Consider the following 18,094-nt stretch of genomic DNA (forward strand, 5'->3'; position numbering starts at 1 on the left):
TGAAATATTTTTTCCAAAAAAATACTAAAGATAACAGCTAAAAAAAATAAGATTTTTACACTTTAAATGCAATTAATAACTTATAAGATAGATTCAATTTAAAATTATTTTTTTTAATTAAAAAAATATTTTTTGTTACTGCACACACCATTGGAGTGGGATGGGCAAAAGCTTTTACAATAGTTTCAAAATCTATTTAGAAAATATAGATGCAAAGAAACTTCCATTAACTGTATCTGAAGATGTAGTTAAAAAATAGTCATTTAGGGGGGGGATATTGAATAGAGATTTTGATCATTTGTAATCTTGATAAAAAAAACTTCAACTTTTGTAAGTTATTTTTGCATAAGTGCACCAGTAAAGATTTGGCATTTTATTTGGACCAAAACACTCCCACCCCTTTTTACAAAAATTTAATACATTCTTTACCCCCAACTTGACTACAAAATTTGAAGAAAATCGGTCGTCGAGGTTCAGTGTTTAAGACCAAATATATAGTAAGAATTAGCCCTAAAAAATATGTAGCAAAACCACAAATTGTACAACAATCTCACGTCTTCACAGAATAAATACAAATAAAAATACGAGCAAATATAACCAAAATGAAAAGGATGTGTACATACACCCAGAAAAAATAGCTTACAAATTTTTTATGAGCAGATTAGAAGGATACCTGCTCTTTAAATCAGCTGTTACTATTATAAAGTTTCTCTACTCTTAACACAACTTTTCTGGCACGGTAAAACGCAGTTGCGCAGCGAGCGATTTCAGCAAACGATTATCGATATGTTAATTGTCATGATCTGTACATAAGTATTTCATCTGTGTCAAAAAACAAAAGACTTCTGTTGTGGCTTATTGCTGTTATCCGAATTTTAACGTTTTGTAACATTAAGTCGCGTTCTTATTTATGTTTAAGTAATACTTACCAATTAACCGTAGCAGATTTGCAGTTCATTTCCATTATTACATGTAAGTACTTAACATTTTACCTAATGTTAGCTACGGTCACTCCTATAAACTAATAATGTGAGTCTTTTTGTAGATTTTGTTTTTTAGAATTAATATGCTAGAGATACATTTAGGCTTCAATCATTAGTACATTTTTCCGCCTCGGGCTATATTCGGGTTAAGGTTTCGAAATGTTATTAATATATTCCTTCCAATTAACTTGTGGGTGTGAAATTGTTGACTGATTGATTTGTTAACAGTACGGTTTGCAACAAAGCTGACAATGGTTATAAATATTCTAATTGAGGAGTTGTGACCATTGAGTTGAAGAACTAAAATTGTTGGGTTAGATGGATGGTTGGAGATTCTTACAGCGGAATATAAAAAAGTGACATTCGTAATGTTTTATATAAATAATCGCTCGAGATACGTATTTATATAGTTGGGTTTTAGTTACTTCATTTTGCGTTTATGTTTATGCTGCTTATAAACTATGCAATTGTGTTTTGTCTAATCTTGTAATTTAAAATGTACTTTTGTAACAGCACAATTCACCAAATTGTGAAATAAAACTTTATTTTTTTAAACCTACCTCAAGATATAAAAAAGTGGTATGGCATTACAGAAATTAATATTACGAATAAGTCTCTAGTCATGAAAAAGAAAATAACAAAAATGTTAACTTGTGTTTACTCAAGACAACCTAAAATTTTTATTTTATTTCAACATCATGTAATTAATCACGATTGTATCATGATTACAATGAAATTTTAAATTGTCTCATAATTATTTAATGATGTCTGTTATATTTCCATGAACTTTTCTTTTTATTTTTCATTATAATGTTTTTTAGACTTGGTACAATGATGACTTGTTATCAGTAGTTGATGTGAAGGATATAGGTGTGTGTACTGCTAAATTTTGATTATATTTCAGTTCATGTATGTTTTTGGGGTTTTGCATTGTTGGTTATCTAAGGTATCCCAGAATTAATTTAGTTTTGATTGTTATTTCATGTATTAAAGTTTTAAACAATAATTTACTTTTATTGGAAAATAATCGAATTTGTGTCTGCTACTTATTTATCACATTCTTTTTAATTATCATCATCTGATAATTTTAAGTGTCTTTTACCTTAAATGAGTTTATTAGTTATTGTATTTTGGAACCAGCAACTAACTGCAATTCAAGCAGTAGGTTACTCCAAAAATCAAAACTAAAAAAAGTTGATTGTAAATTATCTTTTATTATATCATTCATAGTTAATTCTTATATCCTTTTTTTTTTTGATGATTTTTGTTGATTCTTATATCCTGAGTTTTGCAAGCTTCATTTAGTTTAGTAATCAAGCATTTCATTTAGTTTACTTGGACTCTGCCAGTACTACCATGTCATCAGCAAAACGAATACATTTTATTCTTCTTCTTCCAATCTTTATTCATCTTTTCCCATTGGGACAGCATTTATTATTTCTTCCAGATATATGCTAACAGTAATGGTGACATGCAGCATCACTGCCTCACTCCCCTACCAGTCCATTCATTTCATCTTCTACCCTCACTTTTATTCTATGGTTATAGTACAGTTCCTTTATTAGGCACCCTATTGCTTTGAACAGTTCAATTAGTATTTCATCATATCCCTCAGAATTTCTTTTTCTCATCATTTTAATTGCCTCATTTATTTCACTTTTTAATATGCTCTGTACCCTTTTTAATCTTCATGAACTTTATACCCTTTTTAATCTTCATGAACTTTATACCCTTCTCCCACTCTCATATCTGTTCCTCTTGGCTTTTCTCCTAATGTATATAAATTCGCAATGTATTCCTCCCTTTTTATTTCCTCCTAATTAAGTGTTTCCCCTTTTTTTGCCTCTATCTGATATATTTTCTTCTCCTGTTTCTCTTTAAAAACGGTTTCTGATACTTCTTTATACATTATCTCATATCTCCCTTCTTTTTCCAAGTTTTCTGTCACTGTATATTTTTTCTCGCCAATTTTCCTTAACTTTCTCAGTTTCCCTTCTTTGTTATTTTTCACCCTTCTATATTTCCTTCTATCTTTTGTTTTTTCATTTTTTCCACATTCTCCTTTCATTCATCTTGTCTAATATTCCACTTGTAACCTACTCCTTTCGTACTCTTTCCTTTTTTTTAAACCCTATTGGCTTTTTTGCTGTTTCCTTTAAACTCTTCTTAATTTTCATCTACTTATCATCTGCATTATTTACTTTATATATTCCATTCTCTTTTTTTCCAGCATCACTTCTTCCATTTCATGAATTGTTTCCTGTTCCATTAGCTTCTCCAAATCATAGTAATCTCTTCTCTTGCCACTCCCAATTTTCTTGAACATAATGTTCACTTCTACCACAACTAAATTGTGATCTGAATTTATATCTGCACCTAGATAAGCTTTAGCATTTTTTAAAGAATTTCTAAATCTTCGTTGTTTCATAATATAATCAGTTTGGTATATTTCTCTGTTCATTCATGATACCCATGTATATCTTCTTCTTTTATTATTTTCAAACAAGGTGTTTGCCAATACTAATTCCTTCTCCATACAAAATCTAAACAGTCATTTTCCTCTTTCACTTCTAATTCCTTCCCACTGCCTTGTTTTCCCCTTTCCTCTCCAACCACAGCATTCCAATCACCTAGTATTACTGCACATGCCTCCTTTTTTCTTTCCCAATTAACTCTTCTGTCCTTTTTGTAACACTGTTCTACTTCCTCATTTGTATGCTTATTGGTTGGCATGTACTCTTGAATTATTGCAATATCTTTATCTTCCTCCCATTATCCTCATCATCATCTCCCTTTCATCAACATACTCATCCTTCAATAATTTTCCCACTAATTTATTTATCAGTAGCTTGATATCTCTCCATCCATTTTATGTCACTCATATAGAGTATGTCAGAGTTATTTTTGAACATCTCATTCTTTGCTTTCTCAAGTTTTCCACTTTGTAGTAGTGTTAAGACATTCCATGTTCTGATTCTGAAAGGGTTTTTATCTTTCTTCATGATGTTTTTTTATCTTTCTTCTATAAATTTTCTTTGTCAGTCCTTCCTTCCCTAGAAGTTCCTCATATGGAACTTACAAGTATGACTGTACATATGTGTAGGATTTGAAACTGGAATAATTGGTCAATGCAACAATTCTAGTCCAGAACAAGCAGTTGTTCTGGGCAACACAAATACATTTTTCAGATAAAAATTCTACTTTGAAAGAAAAATTATTTTATATAGTAGATTATCTTCTTGAAAAAGAAAAAGTAATATTCATGTAGTGTATTTACAATACACAACAAATAATTTAATAAAATATGAGTAAAAGTATATGTTTGAAATTTTATTTATGTTTACTTTTTTTTTAGATAACTATGCAGGGTATGCAAGACAGTACGGAGAGAATATGTGACATCATTCCTAACAATAGAGCATTAGGTTCAGAATCATTCAGATATAATACTGCAATGCTTTTTAATTTATTACAGGGTCAACCTCTTGATTCTAATATAACTGTAAGTAACTAAGTTCTTAATTTTAATTGTGTTTAAATTGTAATAATTATATTCAATTATAGATTTCTCTATACAGTTTGCCATTCTTGGAATCTCAGTAGTGGTTGGGCATGTCGAAGTGAAATCTGACCTTTGATCATTTCTTGAGTAATTTGTTTGTACGTAGAACTAATGTTTTTATCAGTGAAACATTAAAGGAGAATGCAATTAAAAAAGTTATCATTAGCAACCTGCCCATTAAATTTTTAGAACCAAGCTACAGTTTTTTTAATGAAAGTCTAGTGGAATCCAATCTGTAACATACTGGACTGAATTAATTCTGTTCTGAGAGGATCTGATGGTCTGGATTGGGTAGTGATTACGAATTATTGAAAATAAAAAATTAAACAGCACTTCAACATTAAGTTAATTAAATTTATAATTGTACCAGAATACTTCATTTAGAATAAGTGAATATACATTACTTACTTCACAATATAAAAAAGAGAATAAGAATTCAAATACATAAATAACTTACATCACAAAAAAACATAGCAATACCAGTCCTATCGAGCACAATGTTTACTTAAAACAATAATATAATTTTAGTAGTTTATATTATATCCAACAACACCAAAATAGCTGCAAGCAATAAGTAAAAATTAAATAAAGTTATTAAATTAAATTAAATAACCTTGACCAAAACTGAACATTCTCTCCCGGCAGTCAGCAATGGAGTTGTTGACAATTTTCTGTCGGCACAAAGAATTTTTATTAGTGTTATCAGGGTTGGGGGTAGATGGGCAGGAGAGCAAGCTTTGAGATAGGTCTTGTAAGAGTAGAGATAGCGGTTTTAAGTGTAACCACTTGAGTGACCCCCATCCTTCCCAGGGTGAAGAGCAAGAACACGAGCAAGCGGCCATTTTGAAGGGGGATACCGCTCATCTGTGAGCAGGACCAAGGAGCCAACTGAGATATCGTGAGTGGGGTGGTGCCACTTGGAGATGGACTGCTGCTGCTGAAGATAAATAACTAGATGACCAGGCCTTCCAGAACGACTGTAAACATTGTTGAATGAGCTGCCATCGTGTAAGTCTAGAGATTGGATTGGAGGCTGGTGCAGAGAAGGTCCTGGTACGTAATGGGAGCTTTCCCAATGAGAAAGTGACCTGGTGTGAGCATCGAGAAACGTTCGGGTCCTCTGAGAGTGGTTCGAGTGGCCGAGAGTTGAGTACGGCTTCAATTTGTATTAAAAGCGTGCTGAGCTCCTCATACGTGAGCACAACATCCCGGACTGTGCGAGCAAGGTGAAACTTCACTGATTTCATGGCTGCTTCCCACTTTCCTCCAAAATGGTGAGCACCAGGAGGATTGAACGACCACTGAATGCCATCGTTGAGTAACGCAGACGATAGAGCTGCATATTCCAGAGTCCCACGAGAAAATAGCCGTTTTAGTTGTTGATCCGCTCCAACGAAGTTGGTTCCACAATCAGAATATAAAGCCTGACAGCGACCTCGACGCTGTGAACCGCCGGAATGCCGAGATGAATCCGTCGGCAGAGTAGTCTGATACTAGCTCCAGGTAAACCGCTGATGTGACCATGCACACAAAAATGACCAACCACCCCTTGAAAGATTTATGTCCGCGACCTTTCCAAGCCTTAATAGAAACTGGACCTGCATAGTCAACTCCCGTGGAGAGAAAGGCGCGAGCGGGATTCACCCTGCATACAGGAAGTTGACCCATCAGTTGTTGAGCTCTCTGACCCCTGTTAAAGATGAAAGAGCGAACCGGCACGCGGCCACCAAGAATCCAAAAGCGACGACGAAGTTGAGCTAAAGTGAGCTGAGTTTCTCCATGGAGAGTCTGAAGATGAGCATCCTGGATAAGCAGATGAGAGAGTCGAGCGTGATGAGGCAATATGATGGCATGCTTGGCGTCTTCCCCGATGAGAGCATGCTGGAGACGGCCACCAACTCTGAGTATCCCACTCCGATCAACAAATGCGGTGAGGCGGGTGAGTGGGTTCGATTGATAGTTTATGGCCTTGAACAAGAAGGTTGAGTTCAGCAGCGAAATGGGTGGCTTGAGTGGAGCGAACCCAGAAGAGCTGAGCGGCTTCCAGGTCAGCCGGTGTTATTGTCGAGAGCAGAGAGGAGCCGGGAAGGCACTGGAATCGGGCAAGGGCGCGATGTCATAGCCGTAATACACAAGAGTCGAGAGAGCGATGAATATCTGTCTAATAAGTCCCAATCTTGCAGTGACCGAGAGGATGCTAGAAAGGTCCCTGAGACCTCCTCGAAAGGTGCAGCTGAATCAAGGGTAACCTCGAGCACGGGCCAATGAGATGAATCTTGGATGAGCCAAGGAGGGCCACCAAAGAGTAAACTGAATGAGTTGAACTGCTGACAATCCTCTTGATGCGCAGTCTGCGGGATTTTCCTTCCCGGGTATGAGCCGCCATTGAGCAGTGGGCGTGAGCTCCTGAATAAGGGCAACTCGATTTCGAACGAACTCCTTCCATCGAGAAGGAGAGTTGATCCAGGCGAGAGTTACCGAGGAGTCGGTCCATAAAAACACTGGAATGTCAGGCTTCTTGAGCTGGTCGATAACATGCCGAACGAGCTGGCTGAGAAGAACAGGAGCCGAGAGTTCCAACCGGGGAATGGTGAGCCATCCGAAGTGGGATTTTACTGATATGTAAATTCATTGATTTCAAAATATTTTTCAATGTTAATCAAAAATGATTGTATAACTTTTATTTGCACTATCAAGTTTATTGCTGTAAAGATTTATTGTATGAAGTGTTAAGAAAACTGAAAAAAAAAAACAGCAGCTCATTCATAATATAAAAGTATTCTATATAAAAACATATAATGTGATCTATTCCTGTAAGGATGTAAAGTTATTGTAAAAATTATATTTATCCTTGTCTGTTTCAGGTAACACCATCTTATTTTTTAAAAGAAATGATGATTAGTTTTGAGGAAAGATTTAATCAAATGAAAAAACTTAAATTCAAAAAAGAATCTTTTTTCCCCCATTATAAAACATCTAAGTATTTTAAAGCTACTCCTCATTTTATTGTGTTACAATCATTTATTGTTGGAAAACTTCATACAGTACCACTGGAAATTCTATCTAAGGCCAAGGTAATTTTTCCTTGAATTTAATTTTTTTTAAAAAATAAATCAGGTTCTAACATTTGATAAAATCTTTTTATTATAGGTGGACAAAAACTGGACATTTTTATTAGTCCTTATACTTATGTTACACTGAAATAATGATTACAGTTTGTTGTAATTTTGGATAATTAAACATCAGTTATTATTTGTTATCTCTTTCATGAACAGAATTTAAAAAAATTTGCTTGATCTGAATATAAAAAGTGGATTATTAATAAAATATAAATCGTTTGATTTTTGTTATCTTTTAATTGCTTTTTGATAAAAAAAAAAAATGTTTCATGTAAATGTATATTTCAATACCTATATCATATCTTTATAGTTAGTAGTGGAATAGCTATGGGAGAGTCAGTTGAATTGAGCTTTCCCAAAATTTAAAAACGTTTAATCTCTAGTTAGAGAAATATATCTGTACTTGGGTAATTTGTTTAAAATTTCCTATACATTGTATAAAAGTAGTCCATTAATAGTTTATTGAATACTCATCTTATTTACAGCAATTAATGATTTATAAGTTCTATTATAAGCAACTATTGAATTTCATTTATTTGATAGAAGTCATCAGAAATCACAAAATATGTAGCCAGCTTGTCTTTAATTCTTTAATTTTAATTTTTTAAAAGCTTTTACATGATTATTCGTGAAAGTTGGTTTGAACTCTTCTCTAATTGTCCCAGTCTCATGTAAACATGCTAAAAACTGCAGTAAGAAAATTTCAATTTAAACATCTCTTTCTCGAGTTTGAACACTGTGTGTGTGAATCATAATATTTTCAACACTGATTTCAAATATGTAAGTGGTTTCTTTCTATCTGGCATAGTTTTTTGTAATTACCAATTTTTGTTTTAAGAAAAAAGCATTATGATAGTAATACAAGAATATTATACATGCAATTTCTACATGCCCAATCAGCTTCTTTCAGATTTTCTAGTATAGTTTGCTCTAAGTATCAGTGTATCAGTTTTGAGGTTTCAGGTGTAGTCAGCCAGCATTCTTCTTAGGTTCCGTTTTCCCTTGTAGCGTTTTTCCATGGTGGATATTTCCTGGTGAAAGTGTATTCCATGTTTGTCACTCACAGCTCCAAGATTGGTAGAGAAGAAATCCAGATGAGGATCTTAGAAGTGGTTCTTTGTAAATCTTTACTAATAATGATTTACAAGATCCAATTTATAATGATTATAAATTTAGTAAATTACTTAGCCAAAACAGTTTACTTTTTATTGGGAAATTTTTATGTAACTCTTCAGAACTGCAATGTTGACTACTCACACCTATTCACGGAAAGGTAGTTAAATAAATGATAACTTAAATTTATATCAGTTAAAAATTGCACTGTATATTAAAAAAAGAAAAAGTAAAGATACTTTTAACTTGACCACTAAATTTCCATTAAATATACAAATTTAGTTTATTTTACAACTTTAAAATATAAAAAGTAAGTTACTCTGACAAATCGTCAGGTTCACTGTAGTCGTCATCACAGAGATTTTATAATCATTGTTTCTTCTCATAGCCCATCTTTGACAAAATGGTCATCCTGAAGTGCTTCAGTATGACTTAACGCACCTAACCAATCTTCAGTGGTTACACATTCATTGGCATCATTCAGCAACTCTTTAACATTTTTTTTTTTAAAAGGTTGTTTCTATCTCCAAAATCTGTAAATCTGGTTACATAGAAGCTCAACAGTTCTGAGAGAAACACAACAAACAGCAAACATCTGTTGTAGCTTGTTGAGCATTGGTAAAATACTCATGAAAAACATCACTATAAGTTTTTAAATATTGAAAATAACAATAAACCATTATAGACAATGTTCTTCTCTGACTTCATAAATCAGGGAAACTACAGACATTTATAATACGTGCACGTGCACATATGCACGCATACACATGCACATATGCACGCATACACAGGACACATAAACTGCACAGTGAAAGCTCGGCACTGTTTTCGTGGTAACTTGTACACAGCCACATGGAATAGGAGTGTTGGGTCATAGTGGGGTGACAAGGCAAATAGAGCTGCTTACAGGCAGTGGGGAATACCATCAATATAAATAGAAACTAGAATGGTATATAAACTATTATATGATTGTTTAAGGTAATTGTTTTACCAAATAGTATTTAAAAATTGTATACAAATGAAAAAGAGATTGAAATCAAATAAGTGTTTGTCAAAGTTTATAATTTAATGGTGTTCTCTATTTTCTGTTTTTATTCATTACTGAATCTATTTACTTTAGTAGTCCTATAAAATCTTTTGTAGATGTTTATTAATTTCATATGCTCAAAGGTAATACAATAAATAATAATATAATACTAATGTAATATCGTATGATAATATAATAAAATCATATGCTCATAGATTTTGAAATTTAGTTTATATTATACTAGCTGGTCGGGCTTGCTTCACTTGCTCAACCATCTAGACAGGGGCTTTGCCCTTGGACCCCTGAGGTCCAGGTGAACCCCAGAACTGATCATCCTGGGACCTCCCAGGGTCACAGTGCTCACTTTGCTTGCCGTTCTCGACTAGCCAGAGACTCTGCCCCAAGACCATCGCAGTGTTCAACACTCTCATATTTGTGAGAATAATATTGATATGCAACAAAGTATTCAGACTTATAGAAACCTGAAAAAGAAACTAAATTTCATAAGACAGAATAGTAGCAACTAATGATAACTAAAGTAACGTTTGAAATGAAAAATTCATAACTTATTTCTGTTGCCATGGTGACAGAAATATAATAATGAAGTTAAAGGATTAATCTTTTTTTCTTTAATGAATATCTTTAATTCACAATTTCACCCTCAAGGGGGCTATGGCCACAGTTAAAAATCTTTTTCTTAAAACCTTCCCTGGGTTAACACAAATGTATCCTGCAAATTTGAAAGCAGTTGGTCGGTTGGTTTTTGCTTGATGCAATAACAAACAACATAATAAACTTTTGAAAACATCTACGAAATTGTAAGTAATCATTAAAAGACATATTCTTTCCCTTTTCAGAACAGAAAAGAGTTTTGTTTAAAAAAAAAAAGATTAGAAATTTGCTGGTTTATGCTTAAGAAATGTATGAAGGTATTTGTGAAATTTATTTTTATTATTTATTTTGTTTTAAGTTAAATTGTTTTTATTAATTTATAATATACAATATATTTTTTATTTTATATCAGGTAATGAAAACATTAAAGTTAAATTCTGAAAACAATTTAAATTTCACTGTCTTTTGTACATCAAAAATAATTTCCAAAGTTGCTCCTGGAATGGCTGTAAGATATAATATTAATTTTTTCCCTAATGAAGAACGTGATTACTTTTATGAAATTCATTTTGAAACAGAAAATGAAAGATTTGTTGTTCCAATATTGGGTAAGAAGCTATTTTTTTCTTTTTGCAATTGGTTCTGTACATAAAACTTGATTTAATGACTAATTTTTATAAGTTGTCATCTTATTCATGATTTTAAAAAAAGTGGAATTAAAACCATTGAAAGATCAATGCAAATTGCTCAGTTTATGAGAACTTTTCAGATCTTTAAATCTGTTACATTCACATGTAGTGTATTCAGCTAAAACTTATTGACATACACTAACAACGTTTGGTGTACTCAACTAAAACTTGTTGAACCTAGAACATGTTTAGCCCAGAATTTTGACTTATGAAAAATTTTTATTGTCTTGGTATTGCTGCTTTTTAATTATTTAACCATTTATATAGTGATATGTTACCATTTATGTGATACAGTCACTTGTCCCTCTGTGCTGTACATGTAGCATTACTTTTTCAGGATTGGGAAATCACAATTAAGTAATGTTTAAGGTGTTACATACTTATTTAATTTTTAAGTATAAAATGTTGTTTGTTTTGGTTATATTCTGCCATAGCCTTTAGTTTATAAGATAACTTTTTTTAGTTTTTATCTCTAGTTAATATTTTAAACTCTTGTGTCAATAGGTTAACATATGTGTATGCACTTACACTGCTCATATACAAATACATGAAAAATCTGACACTTTTTTCATTGTTTACAGTTGCAATCTATTTTTAAATTATTAATATATTAATAATAATGTCAGTGTTAAGGTTTTATAGCTAGTATGGACTGTATTTGGATGAAATGAACTGAAACCATGTTCTTCTTGAATAGTTAAATTTAATTTGTCATATTAGACACCCCCAATATACAGGTTCTGGCATATAAACCTGACGATTTTTGAGGGATAATAATTAAACTGTGTTTCGTACTATTAGAACATTTAATATATCAAATTAAAGATCAATTTTTGCAATTTATAGTGAATTATTTACATAGATTTTTTTTTACTTGAATATTATGTCGTCCAAATGTTTTCCATTACTCCTCACACACTCACTTAACCTCATTCTAAAATTTGACATTGCTCGCTCAATCATCACTTGTGGAACTGCTTCAATTTCTCGTTGAATGGCCTCCTTGAGTTCTGCAATTGACTGTGGTTGACTACTGAAGACTTTATGTTTGATACCCCCCACAGAAAAAAAATCACAAACAGCCAGATCAGGGGAACGCGCTGGCCAAGGAATGTCGCCAAATCGGGAAATCAAATGTCCAGTAAAGGTTTCTCACAGAACATCCATTGCGATTCTTGCCGTATGGACGGTGGCACCATCCTGTTGAAACCAAATTTCATGTCCTTGAAAGTCATTCACTTTCGGTCGCAGAAATTCATTCAACATGTGTACATATCGTTGAGATGTTATTGTTACTCTGCGATTTAACTCCTCAAAAAAATATCGGCCAATTATGCCGAACTTTGAAACTGCACACCACACTGTAACATATTGACTGTGAAGTGGTTTTTCAAGAATTTGCCGTGGATTATGCGAAGCCCAATAATGGTAATTTTGTTTATTCACAAATTCTGACAGATGAAAATGTGTCTCGTCACTTAAGAAAAAATAATGTCCATCCTGGTGGACATTTTCGAGGATGACCTTGTAAGCTGCTTTGCGAGACGCCCAATCATTTGCATTAAGTTGCTGCACTAACATCATCTTATACGGATGGAATTTCAGGTCGGCATGAAGAATTCGTCATACACTTCGATTAGAAATGGCTAGCGCAGCAGCATGTCTCGCTGCTGAACATCGTGGAGACCGCGTAAAAGTTAACCTTACAGCGTTAATGTTTTCAGACGTTCTCACAGTCTGTTTTCGTCCTATTGGTTTCATTTTTAAAGCAGACGATGTGTTCCTAAAATTCTTCACCCACAACAATATTGTATTCGTACTAGGAACAGACGCGTGTCGATTTAAATTGAAATGTCTGCGAAATAAACGCTGTGTTACAATAAGAGAGTCATTATTTTTAAAATAGGCTTCAATCACAAACCCTCGTTGTTCACCCAACCACGATATACTGGCTACTGAAATAGCATGAATAGACCTGTTGATGTACAACACTCCCGCCTTCTAATTGACAGTGATGCCAACATAACGATTACTACAAAATCGTCAGATTTATATGCCGGACCCTGTATTATACAATACAAGTCACATTAGACTGATGAATAATTGATCGCACCAGACGGAATTATACTTCAATACAATTACTAAATAACATGAGTCACATTAGACTGTAAAATTATAAATTCCACTAGTCACTGTAGACTACGAATTGCATGACCGCCCCAGGCGGGATTCTCGACTGGAATGGTCACATTAGACCCATTAGTCACCTTAGACTAAATGTACATGACCCCGCCCAGTGGGATTCTCAACTGGAATGAATGTATGAGCTTGACATGCTTGAATGTATGAAAGGCTGACATGCTACCTCTTGGCCACAGAGATCTGCATAATTACATTTGTAACGTAATATTTTATAATTCATCACACGGGTAATGGCATTTATAATACTTTTTCTCTTTACTGCCTCTGATTTCTAACACTAACTGTAACATCATATTGGAATTGGTATCATCTGTAGGGAGATTCCCCTTCAGACCCGTTGCCAAAATTCTAAAAACTTTTTCAGACAGAAGTCTTATCAAATATTATTTGCTATTTATTCATTCTTAATTTACATTTGTGTGAAGCTCTTATATCAAAATGCATGCTGAGAACATGACAAAAAACTTTCATTCAGAGATTAGTTTCATAAAAAAACTATCTGGTTATTCATTTTTGGATTCTAGATATGCATAAAAAATGTTTATGAAAAACTGGCAATTTTGCTTTTGTCTACCATCTTCTACTTTTAAACAAAAATTTTATCATTTTAGAAAAAACTTATATCTCACCAACTTTCTCTAATTAATAAAAAATTATAATAACATTAGAGGATAATTACCTCAATTTTGTAGTAAGCAAGGAATTTTCTGCAAATTCTGAATAAAAATGAAGGAAGTGAATAGATGAATGAGAATGCAAAGTAAACTTTTAAATATAATAAAACATATTTAAAAAAAGAAAAATTGAGCAAAAGTAAAATAATAATTTTATCAGTTCTGAAGTTGGAACAAAATTATGGGTTACATTTTTCTTGATAATGTTATCAGAATTAGCAGTAGGGATAAATACTTAGTTACTAATATTTGTTTTTGAATGTGTTTTAGATTTTAGAAAAAATTTCTGTAGTATCATGTCTTGCATACAAAAACTTTTATTGTTCTAGGTGAATTTAATTATCACCCTTTTTCTCTTTGAGCCTGACTATGAAATTCACAATTTCTTTAAGTTTTATCCTACTGTTGTATCTTGATTTTTTAAGTTTTAAGATAATTTATAATAATGTAAATGTTACATAAAGTTTGTTTATTATGACTTATTACTTACGTGCTTTGTCATTTCATTTTTAGATTGATGATTAGTGGGCATACTCTTATTACCTGTTAGAGATGACTTAATCTCTTGTCATTTATATGTGTCACTTTTTTTTTGTGTACATTGTTATTTAATGTATATGTATATATTTACTCATTCTTTGATTAACAGCTTTGAGTGCAAGACCGCTTCTAGATTTTCCTGATCATATTGATGTCGGTGATAGTTCTCCTGTTAAAATAGGATCATCAAAAGTGTTAAATGTAAAAAATATTGGGAAAGTTTCATCAAGTATTACTTTGAAAACACATAGGTAATTAATTAATATTGAAAATTTGTTCAGTTATTAAGGTTAAAATAGAGTAGGAAGTTTTAAAGTGATTAATGGATAATATTTTATATAGAACATATTAGTATTTCGAAAAGATTTTAATACTTCTTAGTGGATATGGTAAAATACATGCCCTTACAACTTATAGAGCCTTATGGCTGTACAAATCTGTAAAATCACAGTGATTACTCTAGAAATTGAAAGGTACAATGATGCTACATTTAAATATTAATTGGTTCTCATAGATCATAAAATTTAAACAACACTGAATGCAGGTTTTCTTTGTGCCATTTTTATTTAGCAGTGTTAATTATTGTAACCGATTGATTCCTCTTGCAAAAAAGAAACATGAGAAAATTTATTACAGCTGAATAAAATTTTATTATCGTAACTAAAAAATTATCATATCGGATGAACAATGTAACCGAGGCTCTTTGTCTTAATATGGTAAGTGGCAGAATATATCAGTCAGCCAAGTAGAGAATTCTAAAATTGAGATTTCACTTGGGGTATTTCTTTGGCTAATCACTTAATTTGTAACATTGTTAGAATTATTACTTTATTTTCTTTCACTTTTACAAAATGAATAATTAATGGAGTAATCCTAATACTAATTATAATATTACTTAACTTAATCATACTTACAATTTAACATTGTTTTGTAATACAATTTAATATTTATTACTTAACTTAATTATACTTAATTTATATTATTTGTAAAAGATAAAAGATTAGGTGTCCACAAGGGTCTTGCCCGTTTTGTGGCACCATCCCTTTTCTATTAATCTTTTTAGTTAGAGTAAGGGGAAAAGTAAACAGTTTTATCTTATATAGGAGGATTAGTTTTGGTTCAATTCATGATTTACTCTGGTGGAAACTTATCTTTTCTGCAGTTAAGTAAAGATCAATCATCGTCAAATATTTGTGTTTACTAATAAACCTTTCATCCAGGGCTACCTGCTAAGTTATATATGTAAAAAATCTATTACTATGTTAAGACTAATAGCATAAAGCATTATAATTAATTATATATGTAATCATAAATCATGTAATTACATGGATCATACTTTCAGCGTCATCAATATTAATTAGCCATCGGCTTAGTAGCTTTAAGAAAGTGTTTAGGTTCCTACTGGTCTTTATATGATTAGGAAGTATGTTATACAATCTAGGAGCAGTACTTGAAAAGAACTGGGGACATACACATTCCTTTTACTTCGTACTCGGTTATCATACTATCTCTATGACCACTTCTGATAAAGAAAATTTTCATTACTTTATAAACATATAAATAACGTAGCGGTAATATAGACAATTCCCTAAATATTGGCAAAGAATGATCCATAGTTCTTTTTTTACTTATCATTCTAATGAATCTTTTTTGGATTTTGATTATGGAATCTAAATTTGTAATATAAGTTCCTCCCCAACAGCTGATGCCGTAGTCTAGTCGACTATGCACAATAGCAAAATAAAGCTTTCTCATGGTTATTTGTGGCGATAGTTTGTTTAAAAAATAAAATATCCTAAGATAGCTTAATAGCTTTTGCTTTAATAGCGCAATCTTCCAGGTTAGACCACTGTCTAACTCAATGCCCAAGTATTTACAAATATCACATTGTTCGATCTCACTACATGCAGTCGGATTTATTTATCACACATTTTTTACATTTATATTTTATTGTAAGTGGCAATTTTATTTTCCCCTTTAAGCAGAAGTTGAATACAAAGTTTTTTCAACGCTCAAGATCATATAATGATTTGAAAAGCATAACCGCAGTGCGTCCAAATCTGATTGCATGTCCTCAGCCACTTTTATCCAGGTGTTGCGGATATAACACAAGGCAGTATCATCTGCAAACACATATACATTACCTTTAAGCGGAGCCGAACAGACACTTTTTACATATATTATGAATAGTATGGCTCACAATACGTATCCTTGTGGGGCTCCATATTGTACTCCAGCAAAACTACTTAAAAACCTTTTATTCTCACGCACTGTCACCTGTTGATCAGATAGCTCTCAAACCAATCAATTGAAACACCTCTAATACCACACTCATCCACAGAATGTGTAGAAGGACATTGCGGTCTACACAATCAAAAGCTTTTGTTATGTCTAAAAATAGACCGCTCACACATTTCTTATCATTTATGCCCTGAAATACTTGGGTAGTAAAATTTAAGAGCGCCTTTTCAGTATTGCTCCCAGCCAAGAAGTTTTATTGAGGTACGATATTAATCTGTTCTTCATTCATTTCTCATAAATTTTAGAGAAGATAGAGAGTAGAGATATTGGTCTATATTGAGTAACAGAGTTTTATCTCCTTTTTTAAAGACAGGTATTACTACTGCTTTTTTTAAAGCGTCTGGGAATTTTGCTGATTGGAGGCTTATATTTACAAGAAAGGTTAAGACATGTGATATATGATCTACCGCTAATTTAACAATTTTTGAGCTTATTCCATCGATACCAGGGGATTTATTGTTTTTGAGATTTTTGATAATATTTTCAATCTCGGCATTAAAGATAGGCTTAAAGAACATTGATGACACTTCACATTTTATATTTGCCAGATCATTATTTGTATCATTACAACCTTCATTTAATTGTTTACGTAAGTCACTTACAAAATTTATGAAATAATCGTTAAATATGTTAACTACTTGAAATGGTTCAGAGATATTTTTATTATTTCCATTATTTAGTTCAATAACTTTATCTTTTCTTTTTTGACCGGTTAAGGAATTAATTACTTCGCACTCCTTTTTAAAATTTCCTTTACATCTGTCGAAATAAGTTTTATATAAGTCGCGGTCGACGACGACGGCGGCGGCGCCGGCGGCGGGTAGTCCAGCCGCCATCTTGTGACGTCACACCTGGCGCGCAATACGGTACTCTATTTGTTTTGCAATCTTAGATGATGGATAGTAGTAAGTCTGCAAAAAAATATATAAAATGTTAGTTTAAAAAAAATAATGATCATATTATTGTTGCATTTCCACACCACCCAAGAGGTAGCAACCGCGGCGCATTGAGATTTTTTTTATTTTACAGTGTTATCTCTCCCCACTAGGCCTACAAAACACTCATCTACAGAAAAAAAAATCTTCATGATATGTCTTTACAAGATCGCGATACGATAGACATCAAACGCAAACGATGGATACCCGATAAACTTGCACAACACATCTATCTGAAAACAAAAAAAAACCGTTAACTTTCATGTATGCGAAACAAATGCAAGTTTACCAGTATCCATCGTTTGCGTTTGATCGCATCAAACGCAATGCGATTTAT

The 18,094-nt window shown here is 32.6% G+C and overlaps 1 protein-coding gene across 1 annotated transcript in view; it reads left to right on the forward strand.

The window, feature by feature from the left end:
- The first annotated feature begins 752 nt into the window (after positions 1–752).
- Positions 753–18,094, forward strand: part of LOC142320373 (hydrocephalus-inducing protein-like) — an 83,814-nt gene continuing 66,472 nt past the window's right edge. Inside the window, exons 1-5 of the mRNA XM_075358080.1 lie at positions 753–972; positions 4,339–4,485; positions 7,410–7,619; positions 10,829–11,024; positions 14,631–14,772. Of these exons, the coding sequence (XP_075214195.1) occupies positions 4,345–4,485; positions 7,410–7,619; positions 10,829–11,024; positions 14,631–14,772 (689 nt within the window). The 5' untranslated portion in view covers positions 753–972; positions 4,339–4,344. The remainder of the gene's footprint in view (positions 973–4,338; positions 4,486–7,409; positions 7,620–10,828; positions 11,025–14,630; positions 14,773–18,094) is intronic.

The sequence above is a fragment of the Lycorma delicatula genome, chromosome 2 (genome assembly GCF_047948215.1).
Source record: "Lycorma delicatula isolate Av1 chromosome 2, ASM4794821v1, whole genome shotgun sequence".
Lineage (NCBI taxonomy): Eukaryota > Metazoa > Arthropoda > Insecta > Hemiptera > Fulgoridae > Lycorma > Lycorma delicatula.